We start from the raw sequence: 18,849 nt of genomic DNA on the forward strand, positions 1-18,849 counted from the left end.
CACCTGCTTATTTAGGGTGCCATCCTCCGCTTACCGTGCGGTAATTTATGAGGGAATATTATTGGGGAAAGGATTAATGTTCCCTTCCCGTTCCCTGCTACCTATAATAAATTAGCACGCCTATGCTAGGCAGCATTATAAAACTTCCTTTTTAAAAGGGTTTTAATAAAGTATTTTGTTTTGGGTTTTTTTTCTGTTAGACATGTTTAATATTCTCCACTATATCCTCGATAGTGTAAGTCTAAAGACATATGAGCCACAATATGGGAATTATATATTAGTTTTTTCCTCAGAAATCAGAGGCAAAATGTTACACCGACTATACAGAAAATAAAAAATAAATAATAAAGTGTGCGTACCGAAAATGTGTATAAAAGGACCATGAGGTGAAGCTGCACACAGTACAAGCACCTCTCTCTCTCACACGCCATCACCGGCGCGTACTAGCTACTCGGCGCGTCCTCTCCACTAATAAATGTAAGGGGCGGGGCAAAATTGTGACTGACAGGAGCTGCAGCCAATGAGCAGGCCGGTAACTGAGTGTCAGGTCTGTCCGGTGTTGCCGGAAGTATGGCGGCGGCTGCTGCTGTGTGAGGTGGTCAGTGAGGGAGTGAGGCATGGCGGTGCCGGGAGGCCGCAGCGGGGATGTCATACACCTCAATGTTGGGGGCAAGAGGTGAGTGTGCAAAATGGAGGGTGAAATGAGCGCTGCTGGCAGGGAAAGCAGAGGGGAAACGTTCAAGTGGCTGTATGCTAATGGTGGGTAGCCCTGGACCTGTGTGTGCTGGGCTGTGTGTCTGTTCCTTATATTCTAGACCAGGATCACGTTTTCTTTGTCCTGGAAGTTAATGGGAAATGATGTTTAACCCCGTAAATGCCGCTGATGGCAGACAGCTGTGTGTGAGTGGTACGATTGGGGTGGGTGCAGCTTCTGGCGCCTACTGCCCCCCCCCGCGATGTGATCTGGGGGCCCCCAGCGGGTTGCTATGGTAGCTAGACCTGCTGCCGAAAACACCGCGGCCGCCATCTTGGCGCTCCCGCGTAGGCCGGACAGAGGCTGACCTTCATGGGAGGCCGCGATCCACCCCGTGTACAGCGGTATGTAGGAATTACGAAAAGCGTAACAAAAAATGCGAATTAAAAAGTTTCAAACCCCCTCCCCCTTATTTGTCATCACGTCCGTAAAAATCCGATCTAAAATAAATAAAATTATTAAACACCGAAAAGGAAAAATATCATTACTATATATATATATTTTTTATTGATATCACCCTCCCCCCAAAAAAAGAAATGCAATCAAAACATCATGTTAACCTTAAAATAATATCAGTAAAAAATTTAAAAAAAAAGTAAGTTTTCATACAGTGCAACTGATGGGGGAAAAAAAAAGGTGTCGGAAAATGGTGATACCAACCAATTTTATTTTGATTTTGATGTCAGAATTTTATTAAGCCACTGAAATAAATATAAATATAACATCGCACGTCTGTTATCGCCGTAATCGTCACTATCTGCTGGCACGGGTGCGGCCGATGCACCGGGTGACCCTGACCCATAACATACATTGTGACCTCTCCGGTCACTGAACATCGGGAACAAGCGTCCTAATGAACTTTTCCTCTCTTCTAAATGAGATTCTACACAAATTTTTAATTTTTTCCTGGTGCCCTAAAAGCACCACAAATTGCACTTACATGTTATACTGCACACACTCCATTCCTGGCATGATGGGGCTTTTTAAAAGGCTGTTCCCATCTCATTGGTACATGGCATATACATATAAAATGTGGATCCCGCCAATAGGACCTGCATCTATTGAGAGAATGGGGTCCTGCCGTCAGGGGGAGAGGTGGGCAATCATTTGTATGGGAATTTCCATCATTCGTCCAGTGAAGGCAGTGTGCAGCGGGCCCCGTTTCTACCAGTCTAGTATGGCATAGCTTGTGGATATGCTATAAATGTACAAGATGGCAATCATCCTTTAAATCTGCAACGGATCCTTTTAGTGTAGATTTTTCTGTGGCCAAATCCAAATTAATATCAGTGACAAAAAAAAAATGCAGGTGCAGGTTTTAGAAGCGGTTTTCTAGTGTAGTCTGTCTCCCACGATAAAACAAATCCTGGATGAGTAGGATGGCGACAGGTAAGGCCGATCCATTGGAAAGTCAAATGAGGATAGCACCACCTCTTGTGTGACTGACAGACGGCCAGCTGTGTAGTCAAGATGGTGGGCTGTCAATCAAGAATGGTGGTGCTGAAGCTGTTAATAGAGCTGTGGGCTTTGTGACTCCAAATCCTTCTAGAGGGTTGTTACATGCGCCCCCCAACTTGGACGAGTGTGCATGTGTTCTCAATTAGAAAAGGAAAGCACGGTAAGTGTTTGCCAGACAGCCCTAGTGGTGAGTTATCTCACGGAAGGGTAAAATAATCTGGTATGTTCAGATTTCACACACCCGGTCTTTCTCTCCGCTGACATCTGCCATCGGGCACCCCCATATACGTGTTATAGTCGTCAGCTTTGGCTGCCATCCGTCAATGTGTCGGGCATTGTACTGATTCAGTCCGCAGTCTGTACAGTGCTGACATCACGCAAAGAGTAAAGTTGGCAGCGGCCCACTATTGTACAGAGGCTTTCCATGAATACAGTGAGGTGGAGATATTTGTCTCGGGAAGTTGCACAGAACCTACACTTATGTGCTAAAACCTCTCCACCCAAGTAGGAAAAATCTACACCTAGTCGTTAATGTCTCTCTCCTCTTAGTCTGTGCAGTAATGAAAATGCTGGAAATTACATTTGGATAAGGTGTTACAGATTTGCAATATTCCAAAACCCTTGTGTCCTACTCCAGGGGTCCATGAAGCTCAGATGTTGGGGGGACTTTGCTCTTTAGTGCTTGGCTAGGCAAAGGACCTAGGTGGCCATTGCACCTGGAAATTGGCTGCTGGTCAGTTTATATAAATAATATATCTTCATGTAAGGCTAGGTTCACATTGCGTTAGTGGGTATCCTCTAACGGAATCCGTTACATAGCGCCACTAACGCAATGTAACGGATCAGTTAGCGCACCCATTGACCGCAATGTATGTAACGCATCCCTAACGCATTCCATTTTTGGAATGCGTTAGCGATGTTCCGTTATTTTGTGATGGACCTCGAACGCTGTCTGCAGCGTTTTTGGGTCCATTCTCGCTAGCGCAGATCGGGCATCTGCACTAGCGCGATCGCTAAACGCGATCCCTTTCTGGACATTGCGTTAACGCAGTCCGTTAGCGTATGCGCTAAACGGATTGCACTAACGCAATGTGAACCTAGCCTAATAGTGAAGGTCCTCCTCTAACAATTAGGAACGAACAATGCAGAGACCCCCTTGAGTTATTAGTTGAGGGATTTGCACTGTGAAACCAAGAAGGGCTAATAAAGTGTCATTATCATCCACAGGTTCAGCACGTCCAGACAGACCCTGACGTGGGTCTCGGACTCCTTTTTCTCCAGGTATTGTATAATATTAATTTTAAGACTTTTTTTGTGTTTTTTTTTTTTGCCTTTTTATTTCAGAATATTTTTTGTTGTAGCTCCGATTACAAACACTAAACGGCTGTATTAGAAAAAATATTTTCCTTCTTGACCATCATTAATGGTTTTTTTTTTTATTCTTCAGCCTTCTCAGTGGCCGCATTTCCTCACTAAAGGATGAAACTGGCGCGGTGAGTTTTTGTGGAAATTTTGCACAAATGACCATTAAAATATATTTATACAGAAGTTTCTGTTTCATAATTCTCCATTCTAAGCTGCACTAAAAGTAACAACCAGTACAGGTTCATGGAAACCTTGATGCTTGATTTGATGTGTTAACCCCTTCACGCCGCAGCCCTTTTTCTTTTTTGCGTTTCTGTTTTTCGCTCCCCTTCGTCCCAGAGCCATAACTTTTTTATTTTTCCATCAATATGGCCATGTGAGGGCTTGTTTATTTGCGGGACGAGTTGTACTTTTGAAAAACACCGTTGATTTTACTATGACGTGTACCCAAAAACGGGAAATAAAAAATTCCCACTGCAATGAAATAGCAAAAAAGTGCAATTCCACAACAGTTTTTTTTTTTTTTTTACCATGTTGACCAATTGCTAAAACTGACTTGCCATTATGATTTTACAGTTCATTACGAGTTTGTAGATACCAAACATTTATAGGTTGTTTTTCATTTAAATGGTGAAAAAAAAAATCCAAAGTTTGTTTTTATTTAAAAAAAAAAAAAGTCATTTTCCGAGACCTGCAGCATCTCCATTTTTCGTGATCTGGGGCTGGGTGAGGGGTTATTTTTTGTGCGCTGAGCTGACGTTTTTAGTGATACCATTTTGGTGTAGATACAATCTTTTGATTGCCCGTTATTGCATTTTAATGCAGTGTTGCGGCACCCAAAAAAAAAACGCAATTCTGGCATTTTTAATTATTTTTTTCCACTGTGCAGTTTACCGATCAGTTTAATTATTTTTATGGCTTGATAGATCGGGCGATTCTGAACACGGTGACCCCAAGTAAGTGTTAATTTTATATACACATTAAATGCCCCTGTCAGCGATAGACAGCGGCAGTTAACGGGATAACAGACGCAGATGGATCATAATTCCACCTGTGGCTGTTAAAGGCACATGTCAGCTTTTCCTGACACATGTCGGGAAAGGTGTGGGCTAAGCATCGGAGCCCACATCAAAGGGAGGGACAACACAGGCGCTGTATTAGTATGGCACGTGTCGTGAAGGGGTTAATATATATGTTTTTAAATTTATTTTTAGCAAATTGTATTTTACGGCGCATCAGAAAAGCCCGATAATACCCACTTTGCTTTTTATTTTTTAACAGATCTTTATCGACAGAGACCCCACAGTATTTGCTTCAATACTAAATTTCTTACGAACCAAAGAGTTGGATACCAGGTTAGCAAATGGAGGGAATGCATAGAGGCTCAATATATGATCTCACTCACATATACAGTATCTGTATTTTCCCTCTGGCTATTTTATTATTTATTTGGTGTTTTGCAGAGGTGTTCACAGTTCCCTTCTCCTACATGAAGCAGAATTTTATGGGATCACACCGCTAGGTATCATATATTTTTTTTTTACTTTGTAAGTCTATATTACAAATATCCAAGGAGAAAAAGGAAAATGCGGCACTCACCCAGGTAGATTGCGAATCAAAGTCCTTTATTCATCGTAACGTAACAACGGACATAGTAAGGAGAGGCGGCTGGGAGAGATCAGCGGTGCGGGGAGAAAGAGCAGGACTACGATCGTTTCGCGCTTGTGCGCTTCCACGGGTCCATGTGCACAATTAAAATCATCATTTCCTTTATAGGGAACTAGACAGCTTGATGTGAACAGGTGTGAGATTAAAAAACCACATTGGTTTGTGTGCAAGAAACAAGATTAACAAGCACAAATACAAATCGGCATTATGAGCCACATAACATGAGGGAGCCAGCACAATGATAACAATATTGCTACAAAAATATATAACAAAAATGTTACAAAAATATTGTCATGTCCAGTTTATCATTGAGACCAATGGGCCCTTGCGCATTGGTCTCCATGATCCAACGTGCCTCGTGCTGTAATAGAATTTTCTTGCGGTCACCACCTTTTACTGGATTTTTAACCACCTCAAGACCTGCGAATTGTAACACATTTGGATTCGCATTATGGTGATCCCGCATATGTTTAATAAAGCGCGGGCGACCCTTCCCGGACGTTATAGAATTGCAGTGCTCACTAAATCTCGTGACCATGGGACGTATTGTTTTACCAATATAATAAAACTGGCATGGGCAGAGGATTAAATAGACCACACATGGAGTTTTGCACGTAATTAAGTCTCTAACTGTATGGCAAACTGAGCCTATGCGAATCGGATTTTTCAGAAGTCTTAAATGGCAGAATTTAGTTACCGCATTTGTGATTACCCGTAGGTTGATGTTTCGTGAGCCAATTATTTTCTATTGTGGGGAGACGATTTTTAATCAGTAAATCCCCTAAATTTCTCGTACGCCTATACCCAAACCTTGGGCTATTCATGGTCAGAGAAGATAATTCTCTATCAGATTGCAAAATGTGCCAATTTCTATTGATGGCTGCGTAGATCTTTGTCAATCGGACTGTGGGTAAACGTAAATGTGAACCTGTGCTGCTCATTAGGGGAGACGTTTGGTGTTATTTTGCGTCTTTTTAATAAATCGTTTTGAGTTAATTGCACCACCCTACGTTCCGCTTTTGCTAAAATATCTGGTGGATAGTTTCTGTTTAGGAGATTAGTCTTTAACTCTGCAATTTGTTGGCCGAATAATTCCTCGTTATTATTGATTTTTCTGTATCGCACCATCTGACTATAGGGTATACTGTTTTTGGTATGGAATGGGTGGGCACTGTTAAAATGAAGAAGACTATTAGTAGCAGACGATTTTTTATGTACTTTTGTAGTGAGCATGCCATCTAATATCTGAATTTTCACATCCAAAAACTCTAATTCGTTCCCCCCAAAACAGGCAGTAAATTGCATATTGTCATCATTTATAGTATCAAGATGGGAAACGAAAGAATTAAACACATGTTCCGAACCATCCCAGACAATAAAAATGTCATCCGCGAATCTCAGGTACAATCGTATAAACTTTAGAAAGGGATTTGTCACGGTCATTATATATTTCTCCTCAAAGACAGCTAAAAATAGATTAGCGAATACACAAGCGACGGGCGTCCCCATCGCAGTTGAGCTGAGCACCACCCGAACATTGCAGACTATATACGTGCTCTAGGAGTCCTGCAGTGGAATCCTCAGGCTGCGGCTACACCGCCTGCTGCGATAACACCTAGTGCTGTTCATATTTTGTGCTTTTTGAAGTCTATATTACAGTAGAGAGAATATGTAATGGTTATATTTTTTTTTTTTTAATTCTTTTTTTTAGTTAGACGCCTACAGCTGTGTGAAGAGCTGGAACGCTCCTCGTGTGGGAGTGTATTATTTAATGGATACCTCCCCCCTCCAGGTAAGAGACTATGTAGGACTTTTTTTTTTCTTCACCTACCTGAAACCACTTATACACCACTGGAATTTATACAGCTGCCGTTAAACTAAATGGTAGCTGTGAAAATCTGAGTAGTCCGAGCTTCCCCTAAGTGGTGGCTGCTTAGAAAAATAGCGATCATTTTAACCCTACTGCCGATATTCTGGAACAGGCAATGGAAGATGCAACTTAAGACTGCAGTGTCTTCTCCCAGAGTATTTAAAGAGCAGAGGATATATTGGGGGGTAAAGGGTTCCGCAGGAACGCTTTGCTCAATCTTTGAATATTTTTTGCCCCCTTTCTTCACGGTGTGCTTTTGGTTGGAAGACCTTTCTCCCTCTGTGCTCAGCACTGCCCGATGTTGCACCTTGGTGAAGCGATAAAAGCCCATATACATATTCGACTTAAGTCGCTGAAATCTGTTGGATCAGCCAATCATTTAATATGTAAGGGGGTCCTAAAAAATTAAGTTATTAGAGCTTTTGTCTCTGGATGTACAAATTCAGTAGATGTGTCATTAGTACTTACATCCTGCAGCAGGGAGCGACCCATTTCACATGCCTTGATCATTATATTGCAGTCTTTCCAGCCAAGAAGAGGAATCGTCACAGTGTGTCCGGGCTGCAGGTCAGCTCCCGAAGTGCAGGAAATGAGCGTGCACCTGTTCGGCGGAGTAACACTATGCCCCCCAATTTGGGGAGTGCTGGCATTCTAGGACGTTTGTTGGAAGAGAGGAGCTATGGAAATGGAGGTTGGTTGTTGTAGTGTTCATTTTTACAATAGAGAGAGATATGTCTTACATGGATCTGTGCACAGACAATACACAGATCCTTGTGAGCATTGTAAGGTTATACTAGCCATATTACAAGGACGGCTGCTGTCAGATCACAGTACATAAATCACAATCATAATACATTAGGTGAGAATGCAGACAGCTTAGAACTCTTGTGTCCAGGGCCGGACTAGGACTTAAATTGAGCCCAGGCATTTGAAGTTACACAGGCCCACTTATCACATGGTGACTGTATAATATCTTTGTACACTTGTAGGTTACAAGAAGTGAGGGGAGTGTAACACGACTATATAACATATAATCACAGCTGTATCCAGCATTACAACTCAGTCCTATTTATGGCTTTTAGTTGCAGTACAAAGAAAAGCCGCTACTTTACTTACATAACTGGATCTCGTAGATAATGAAGGGAAGAGACGACCAAAGGCTGTGGAACCTCATTCTGATGCTCCATAAACTTTGCCTACAGCCACTTCTGGTTCCGCTGTGCAGCACGAGACCCGGTGACTCTGAAGAGCGGTGACATCAGTAACGTCACCACTCTTCAGATATTCCGGGTCTTGCGCTGAGCTCAGCGACTGTGAAGAGCGGTATTGTTACTACCGTCACCGCTCTTCAGAGTCGCTGGGTCTCGACAGGTCTGGGCTAGTAGTGGGGGTGTCTGATAGACACCTCTCCATTACTTACACCAGGGATTGATAGCAGCTGACATTACGCAGCTGACATCAACCCTAAAAATCATTACACATACCAGAATTAAATGCTCTGGCGGCTGGGAAAAGCAGTAGAGTTAGCGCTATTCCCAGGCGCCGGGTGCTAACTACAACTGTCATCATCCTTGCCTGGTTTCCCTGCGAAGCATTTCTGCTGTATTTACATGCGCTAATCTCAGGACACTAAACGAGTGTGATCGGCAATACTGAAGTCGTTCGCTTCTTTCCCGACCTCTGTACCAACTGAGAAAGAATGATGGAAACAGAACAATCACAATTAGATCGATCTGTTCCCATACAGTATCATGTTATCAGCAGCACATCTACAGTTTACAGCGGGCGATGTGCTGCTGAGAGCAAGGATTTGTGTTCCCACGTAATCCAATCACCTCAGTCCTCCATATAGTATAATACACTCCTCAGTCCTCCATATAGTATAATACACTCCTCAGTCCTCCATATAGTATAATACACTCCTCAGTCCTCCATATAGTATAATGCACTCCTCAGTCCCCCATATAGTATAATACACTCCTCAGTCCTCCATATAGTATAATACCCTCCTCATAGTCCTCCATATATTAAAATACTCCTCAGTCCTGCGTATAGTATAATGTACTGCCACAGTCCTCCAAATAGTATAATACACTCCTCATAGTGCTCCATGTAGTATAATGCACCGCCATTGTCATCCATGTAGAACAATTCACTTCCCATAGTATAATGCACCCCATAGTTCTTCATATAGTATAATGTATTCCCAATAGTCCTCAATACAGTATAATGCAGCCCACATATAGTATGATGCCACCGCAGAGTATAATGTAGCCACCCCACAGAATATATTGTAGCCCCCTGAGTATAATGTAACCCCCCAGAGAATATAATGCAGCCCCCTCATATAGTATAATGCAGCCCCTGCATATATATGGTAGCCCCCTCATAGAGCATAATGCAGCCCCCTATAGAATATAATGCAGCTCCCCATAGAATATAATGTAGCCCCCAGAGAATGTAATACAGCCCCCCATAGAATGTAATAAAGCCCATCTCCCCACAGAATATAATACAACCCCCCATGGAATATAATGTAGCCCCCATAGAATGTAATACAGCCCAGCCCCCATAGAATGTAATACAGCCCAGCCCCCATAGAATGTAATACAGCCCAGCCCCCATAGAATGTAATGCAGCACAGCCCCCATAGAATGTAATACAGCACAGCCCCCATAGAATGTAATACAGCACCGCCCCCATAGAATGTAATGCAGCCTGCCCCAGTAGAATGTAATGCAGCCAGCCCCCGTAGAATGTAATGCAGCCAGCCCCCGTAGAATGTAATGCTGCCAGCCCCCGTAGAATGTAATGCTGCCAGCCCCCGTAGAATGTAATGCTGCCAGCCCCCGTAGAATGTAATGCTGCCAGCCCCCGTAGAATGTAATGCAGCCAGCCCCCATAGAATGCGATGCTGCCAGCCCCCATAGAATGCGATGCTGCCAGCCCCCATAGAATGCGATGCAGCCAGCCCCCGTAGAATGCGATGCAGCCAGCCCCCGTAGAATGCGATGCAGCCAGCCCCCGTAGAATGCGATGCAGCCAGCCCCCGTAGAATGCGATGCAGCCAGCCCCCGTAGAATGCGAGGCAGCCAGCCCCCGTAGAATGCGAGGCAGCCAGCCCCCGTAGAATGCGAGGCAGCCAGCCCCCGTAGAATGCAAGGCAGCCAGCCCCATAGAATGTGATGCAGCACAGCCCTCTTCCCCCCTCCCCCCCCCCCCCATTTGCCCCACAATCCAGTTATCACTCACTGATATATATATAACAAAAAACACTCTCCGCACCTCTCCTCGTGCCCCACGCTGCTCCCGGCTCCGGTCTCAGCAGTTGCAGTCTGCTCGGCCACACAGCAGGTGCGCGATGATATGACGTCATCGCGCACCCACAGTGTCAGCGCGAGGCAGAGCGTGGAATGATGGGAGAGGGAGCCACAGCGGACGCTCTCTCCTCCATCATTGCATTCAACTGTACCGGCGTCATAGATGCCGGTATAGTTGAATGCGGGGCGGGCGATCGGGAAGGGAGGGTGAGTCGGCGCTGGCGGGAGGAGTCGGCCCTGGCGCCGCTGATAGCGGCAGCGGCCCACTCCTGGCATCGGCCCTTCTGGCATTTGCCAGAAGTGCCCCATGGCCTGTCCGGCCCTGCTTGTGTCCCATGGTTTTAGATCATGCAGAGACAATACAAACCTTCAGTCCTGCTTTACATTTGATATTGTACTGAAACATTCTTGACTTGGTTGCTTCTAGGGCTGTCCGGTGACCCTGGCATGGTCCGAATCATTTGTGGACATCATAATTGGATTGCCGTGGCTTTTGCTCAGTTCATAGTCTGTTACAGGTAATGTTTAGCATGGAAGGAAGTTGAACTTTTATCATGCGGGATACCCCAGGTGTATTCTTCTGCTATCAGGATGCTGACCTTAAAAAAAAAAAAACAAAAAAAAAAAAACCCATACATCAGTCGCTGTTCCTTTTTGATATTTTTGAAGCTGATTGTTTGTTTGTTTATTTTTTTATCTGGATAAAAACGAATCAACCTTTGTGTCATTGTCATTTCACACTGATGTTAGAAATTATGTTAGAAAAAATGTAAAATGATGGGGAAAATAGCAGTGAGCATGAAAGGGCCACAGATTTTTGCAGCCTTTTTTTGTGCTAATGATTGGTAGGGAACTGATGCCAGACCACCACCGATCACATCATCTGACATGGAAATATCACCCCAATGTAGCCAGGTGTTGAGCATCATGATATATAGAAGGCCGTGTGTGTGTTTTTTTTTTTTTACATTTTAGCATTTTTTTTTTTATTTCATACTTTGATTAAAGGTAAAAATAGTTTAATTACCTTGGATAATGGGATTTTTCTGCAACTTTTTTTAGAATGAAAGAGACTTCTGGATGGCAGCTGATTTTCACTAGCCCTTGTCTGGACTGGGTTATTGAGCGGGTGGCTCTTAATGCCAAGACGATTGGAGGATCCCTGGGAGACCATGACAAAATGCTCGCCGTCTCTTCCTGCAGTGAGATCATCTTGTGGGCAATCACTGGTGATGGCACAGGAAGCGAAATAGGTAAGGCAGGTGTGAACATGGCATCTATAAATGTAACCATGTGCTCAATGGATGCTATGGAGATTGCAGCATTCTCAGATGAGAAGTGCTGGGTTAGGCTGTTAGTACCTTACCATTCTTATACCTCTTTCAGGGGTCTTTAGTCTCGGGGTCCCAGCTGAAGCCTTGTTCTTTGTGGGAAATCAGCTAATAGCCACCAGCCACACCGGCAAGATAGGTGTGTGGAACGCAGTGACCAAACACTGGCAGGTGAGACTTCTAATTCTGCTCATGGGACACATTTATCTTTGGTTTTTACCATGAATGATTTTGATTTTTTTTCACACATATTACATTAAAATGCAAACCTTGAATTTTATTGTGTATATATTGCAATCAGTGGCTGTTCTAACACTTCCCGCATTCTCCATTTTGGGACAGATCCAGGATGTGGTACCCATAAACAGCTACGACACTGCTGGATCCTTCCTTCTGCTTGGGTGTAACAATGGCTCCATCTACTATGTAGGTAAATGACTTTTATTTTTGCTGGTCAATGATGGGTAGGTACGTTTTTTTGTTGTTGTTGTTTTTTCCCTTTCTTGCCAAAAATAAAACCCAGTTTCATGACTAATTCATCTCCTTCCATCCATTATATACTTCTCTACTAATTTTTATTTATTTTTAACTTGCTTTTGGTTTTTCATATTGCGTCTTTTTTCTATTCTACAGATGTCCAGAAGTTTCCTTTGCGAATGAAGGACAATGATCTTCTTGTTACAGAGCTTTACCGGGATCCTTCGGAGGACGCCATAACTGCCCTTAGCGTCTATCTCACACCCAAAACAAGTATGAGATTCTCCCCCCGCCCCAATGTTTTTAAGCTTAAAATCAGATCCGATCCAGTCTTTTTCCGATGCTCGCCTCACGTTAAATCATCCATAAATCATATCTGACTGTTACATTGGAGAATAAAGATTTTCATTACTAACTTTTTATATATATATTTTAGTCCCACCGTGTGTCTCTTCTGACAGAATACGCACATTACTTTCTTACACAGGTGACAGTGGTAATTGGATTGAGATTGCATATGGCACAAGTTCTGGAGTTGTCAGAGTTATAGTTCAGCACCCAGAGACGGTCGGCTCTGGACCTCAACTCTTTCAGACTTTTACAGTCCACCGTAGCCCAGTCACTAAAATCATGCTATCAGAACGACACCTCATATCAGGTAATTAGTTAAAATTTTTGTGCGTGTATAAATTTGATTAATTTGCTCAGAAGATGCATAGCCAGACCGGTTCACGTAATCTGGCCATATAGCTCTCTCATTCCTGTCTTTACCTGTGCTGAGTACTTCAGATATGAACTGTCGTCCTGTTTCGGCTGTAACCTCTCTACTTTTGTCCCCACTCAGTATGTGCAGATAATAATCATGTGCGCACGTGGACGGTCACTCGCTTCCGTGGTATGATTTCTACCCAGCCTGGATCCACACCATTGGCATCTTTCAAAATCCTTTCTCTAGAAGACATTGATGGACACGCGGGCTGCAGTGCAGGGAATGATATTGGTAATATTTGGAAGAATTGCACTCTGCATAGTCAGAAAGATACTGTAACATTGCTACTATTAACTGTGTTACTTATGGAAAATATTTGATATGCTCGTCAACATTTATATCCTCTTTTCAAATCTAAGAAATCTATGTTTATGAATTACGACAATGTTGCTAATCTTAGAAAAATCCAAAGAGTTTTGTGCCTTGTCATGACCCAGTGAATGAATTAATATTTTTTTTAGCTTTTTTTTTTATTATTTTTTTTTATATATCACGTTTTGATCTTTCAGGTCCTTTTGGAGAACGAGACGACCAACAGGTTTTCATTCAGCGTGTCGTTCCCGATTCTAACATTGTGTACGTCCGTTTGTCTTCCACTGGAAAGAGGTAATTAATTTCTATAATTCATTGTCCCCATTATTTGGAGATCTGTTTGGTCTATTTTTTCCTTTCTCCTGGTGTTAATCTCACCTTGTCTTCTGTAGGATATGTGAGGTTCGTTCTGTGGATGGTTCCCCTATTACTTCTTTCACAGTTCATGAGTGCGAAGGATCTAGCCGGATAGGCTCCCGCCCCAGGCGCTACCTGTTCACGGGACATGCCAGTGGTTGCCTCCAGATGTGGGATCTTACCACTGCCATGGAGGTGGCGAATAAGGGTGAAAATAGAGGTAGGAGCTTTCTTAAGCATCACACTATCCAGCTTTCCGGTCCATTTATTCCATGGCGCTTTACATGTGAAAAGGGGTATACATAAATACAGTAATCAGTAAAAAGCGAGTGTCCGAATGGTACAGGAGGAGAGAGGACCCTGCCCGTGAGGGCTCACAATCTACAAGAAGATCTCTTGAAAGGGAACCTGTCATGCAACTTATGCTATCCAGACCATGTGCAGCATAAACCAGGGCATTGGCTTCACGTATGCAGCCAGGATTGGGTTTTTTTTGTTTTTTTTCTTAAACACTCTGGTAATTCAGAGAATTTATAGATCTTTTCGCAGCACCGCTCTATGGGAAAGACCTGTCAGATGCGTGGAGTGGTGTTGGCATAAGCTGGCCTAGGATGGTGCTGGACTGTTTCCACCCCCCCATCTTTGACTATATTCCCATGATGGACCCTCTAACTATATTTTCTCTCAAGCTCCGGAGCGTGTTTTGGGCAGCATGAATCAAGTGACAGGTTCCCTTTGAACTTTACTATCCTATTGTAGTCTCTGGGATCTTTTCAATCACCCCCTATAGCTTTAGAAAATGGTGCCTATATTATTAGGTCCATGGCTTTGCATATTCTACAAATTGATTTGAACCATTAAAGAACCCTGACAAAATGCTGCAGCTATATGAGAGCGCATTGACTTTGGCTATTTCTAGATGATGATCACCTTTTGACTTGGGAATTTTTTTTTTTACATAAATTCAGATGCAGATCCAAGTGTCATTCAGGTGTGGGAGTGTTTCTCCGTTATACAGGCTGGCTGGGATGCTTGTGCTTATTGGGGGGGGGGGGGGGGGTTTGCTGTCTTCATCAGCTCAACATCCACACAGCTTCTATCCTGCACCTTTTTCATCGCCATGTGCTTTTCTCCCTTTTTTTTTTTTTTTTTTAATTCATTTTCTCTGTCCTCACCTAGACTACGGTAGTTAATGGACTTGTACACCCTGCCGTAGCAAAATGGTAGAAATGTTTTAATGACTTCTATAAAGTTGCATTCAGGAAGTAAATTGACTTAAAAAATCTGTGAAGTTCTACGTAGGCTTTAAACTAAGGCGCTCACTAATCGTTCCCATATTCTCCTCCCTTACAGCGGAGTTGGGGGGTCTTACTCAGGAGGAGCTGCTGGAACAGCTGGAGCAGTGTGACCTGGCTCTGACTCGTACTCCTGAGATGAGCCCAGCCACATCGTTCTCTCACACTGTGAATCCTCGTGCATCCATATCCAGGTACGTACTGATGGTATAACCTGAAAGCTATATGTAAGCTGCACAATGTTATCACCTACATGTCCTCTTGTCCTTGATTTTGCACTAAATATGTTTAATGTCCCGGGGCCTTGTATGGATCAGTGCAAGACATTCTGTAAACCTGCTTAAAAAGAGCAGCTATCGGGAGAAAATTAAATTGTTTTGTCCTGTAAGCCGCCAGCTTTCAGTTATTGGGGTGTGCACTGCTTACTATCTTGTCCGCGGCGGCTGTAACAATGTCCTGACACTTTGACAGCTGGCTCTGTACAGCATTTGTGTAGAGCGAGCCGCCAATCCATGTGCCGGGGCGTGCTTCCAGGATAGTGAGCAGTGACAGTAGCCGCTCCCTGTATCATCCTGATAACTGAAAGCTGGAGGTTCCCAAGAGGAAAAAAGTTAATTTTCTCCCGTTAGCTGCACTTTCAGTGAGGTGGCCAGGAAGCATTGCAACGTCAGGTAACTTGCAGATTAACCCTTCATCTGCAGGTAGGTAAATAGCCTTTTCGAAGGTGACTGGTTCCCTGTAATATCTTTTTTACCTGTTCATGGTTCTTTCCTGCAGCTTACAGTCCCAGCTAAGTGACATCCCACGTGATCGTTTCTCAAGGCTCGTGGTGTCCTCCTCACATCGCCCCCAAGCCGCAGCTGTTCGCCCCTCTGAAGCTTGGGCTTCTCTGTGCAACTTGCAGCCGCACCTCTCAGGAAGCTTCAATTCATTGCACAAGTCGGACACATTGCCCCGTTCCAACACAAGACCCGGGAAAGTTCAGAACAACCAGCTAAAAGTAGATGTCCAAGGCTCTAATCCACCATCTCCTCATATCAGTGGCAATTTTGTGGAGCGCTGCCAAGAGCTTGCCCGATGCACAGAGTCCCATCAGGCTGACTCCCGTCGATCTAGCATCGACGTGACTGCCAGCAGAGCCAAGCCATCACGGGGCTCCGCATCAGCGAGACGGCCGGCCTCTCCTGCACCCCAGCCGCCGCCACCTCTGTGCATCGCACCATCGCCATCTCCTCAGTCCTCTGCAGCAGTATTTGATATTCCTACACCGTCACCATCTCCCCCTAAACCCCCACCAAAGCCCAGACTGAATGAGACTTCTTTCTAAGAGTCACAGCGTAAACGGGAAGCCGCCATTAACGAGTGAAGATCATGTGCACAACTCCATTTGATTTCCTCCTGGACCTACTTAAAGTATTAAAGGGATTGTCCAGTGGCGCTAATTTCTGCACCTGTCACAAGGTATATGCAGACGCGACGTCATCGCACCTGGATGACCCCTATAAGGGTATTCAACGCCATTAGTATTGACTGGGAATTCTGTTCCTTTTCCACATTTTTGTTTATTTATTGTGGGACTACCTTTATACACTTTTATTCTTACATTATATTCATTTTTTTTTAACTAGTAGAAGAAGCAGCAGCAATACGGAATCAAGTCCCAATATTCCACCTTTTGGATTTGTGCCTTATTAGATGAGCCTGAGGGGTATTACTCAATGTTGCCTTTTCCAAGTGCCATTCTGGCTTGTGACTAAGCTGGATCATTGAATTAAGGCGATATTTTACATCCAACCTTTTATACAATCACTGTGAACAACGCGCACAGGGAATCGTCGTACTGTACGTCTGCTGACATCTCGCCATTGGCATAGTTCGGCACATACATAGGGATATTTAATTAGTATTTTTTATTTTCATTTTCTGGATCAAACCACAGCTTGGTTGCAAGGAATTAGTTTGGAAATTACTGACTTTGTTTTTTTATGAAGGCGTTTGGATGCAGTTTTTAATGGGAATGTCCAGGATATGTAGTTTTTATTTTTAATTTTTGTTATTTTTTTTATACAGAAATGACACTATTCTTGTTTGTGGGTTTAAGCGAATAATCTAAACTGCAAAACCAGATATATCTCACAGATGAGAATAGTGTGTTTTTATAATCCTGCACAACCTATTTTAAGTGTTGGGGGGAATGGCTGCTTTACTTTAGAAACCTTTCTTCTAGGTGCCTGGCTTTGCTGCTCAGCCCCATTCACTTTATTTGAGCTGCGCTGTAATATTGGACATAAATTATTTGATGTGTGGTGCTGTTTTGGGGAAAAAACACGTTTTTCACTGAACTGCTGGAGTTGAGCCAAAATATTCCCAGAACCCTAGCTCAGTGGCCATGTCAGTAGCCTATGGCGGCTGTACCAGAGCACTGCAAACCTACCTGCAACATGCCCAGTATCTCCTCTCTGTCATGCATACATTGTGCCATGATGGTTTACTAATCGGAAGAGGCACCAAGGCTCTCTCGTGTAGTAGGAGGTACATGTGGCACTGGGCCAGCGGCCACAGGTTACCGACACGGCTGCTGGGTTCTCTAAAACTTATTTTGCTTAACTTTATGAACAACCCTTTACGTTTTACCCTACCTAAAGAGTGTCTCATCCAGTATTTCTATATTTTGGTCAGTTTACCTTGCAACCCTCAAGATAGTGTTTGTCCATCGTCCATGCCATAACGTACCCTATGATTTCAAGTAAAAAGATACACCGTATATACTCGTGTATAAGTCGACACGAGTATAAGCCAAGGAACCTAATTTTGCCTCAAAAAACTGGGAAAACGTATTAACTCGAGTATAAGCCAGTTATTCATTCTCCCCTAATTCCCATTCTGGAATGCATGGTTCCTCATCCCCATCCTTGTATGCATGGGCTCCTCATCCCCATCCTTGTATGCATGGTTCCTCATCCCCATCCTTGTATGCATTGGCTCCTTATCCCCATCCTTGTCTGCATGGCTCCTTATTCCCATCCTTGTATGCATGAGAAAAGCACAGTGGCTCAGTGGTTAGCACTGCAGCCTTGCATCGCTGGAGTACTTTGTTCAAATCCCTCCAAGGACAACATCTGCAAGGAATTTGTATGTTTTCCCCGTGTTTACGTGGGTTTCCTCTGTTTCCTCCTACACTCGAAAGACATACTGATAGGGAATTTAGATTGTGAGCCCCATCGGGGACAGCAATGATAATGTGTAGAAAAACTGTAAAGCGCTGCGGAATCTGTTGGCGCTATATAAAGAAATTATTTTATTAAAAGCATAAGAAAAAAAAAAAACATCCTACTTACCTTCCCTGCGCTCCCTCACACCATCTCGTTCCGGTGCCAGCAGCTCCTGCAGCCGGGGGGGATCACATGTCCTCGCTTATTAAGGTAATGAATTTTCGCCTCTCTCCACACCTATGGGAGTGGAGAGAGGTGAATATTCATTACCTTAATGAGCGTGGAAACGTGCTCGCCCAGCCGCAGGAGCCGCTGGCACAGGAACGAGATACTGCGAGGGAGCGCACGGAAGGTAAGTAGAATGTTGTTTCGGCGGCTGTAACTGCGCTATAAGAGAAATTAGTAACATAGTTAGGCCGAAAAAAGACATTTGTCCATCCAGTTCAGCCTATATTCCATCATAATAAATCCCCAGATCTACGTCCTTCTACAGAACCTAATAATTGTATCAGTGCAATGAATATTCACTATCTTTAGCAGTGGGCACAGGCTTTAGCTGCAGCCATGGGCTCCTGTGACCCGTTGCTCTGCCGCTCCCACTCCACCGCTGTAAACTGGGGCTATGACTTGTGTATAAGCCGAGGGGGGAATTTTCAGCACA

At 43.8% G+C, this 18,849-nt stretch overlaps 1 protein-coding gene across 1 annotated transcript; it reads left to right on the forward strand.

The window, feature by feature from the left end:
• Window positions 1–538: 538 nt before the first annotated feature.
• Window positions 539–18,287, forward strand: SHKBP1 (SH3KBP1 binding protein 1). The gene is made up of 18 exons (XM_069746763.1): window positions 539–676; window positions 3,440–3,493; window positions 3,660–3,705; window positions 4,859–4,932; window positions 5,041–5,099; window positions 6,957–7,037; window positions 7,636–7,806; window positions 10,863–10,953; window positions 11,498–11,688; window positions 11,822–11,937; window positions 12,109–12,196; window positions 12,400–12,516; window positions 12,731–12,901; window positions 13,088–13,243; window positions 13,522–13,618; window positions 13,717–13,901; window positions 15,035–15,170; window positions 15,754–18,287. The coding sequence occupies exons 1-18, from the start codon at window positions 618–620 to the stop codon at window positions 16,301–16,303; spliced, it is 2,442 nt and encodes an 813-aa protein (XP_069602864.1). The 5' UTR covers window positions 539–617; the 3' UTR covers window positions 16,304–18,287.
• The last annotated feature ends 562 nt before the right edge of the window (window positions 18,288–18,849 follow it).

This window comes from Ranitomeya imitator, chromosome 2 (genome assembly GCF_032444005.1).
Source record: "Ranitomeya imitator isolate aRanImi1 chromosome 2, aRanImi1.pri, whole genome shotgun sequence".
In the NCBI taxonomy this organism is placed as follows: domain Eukaryota; kingdom Metazoa; phylum Chordata; class Amphibia; order Anura; family Dendrobatidae; genus Ranitomeya; species Ranitomeya imitator.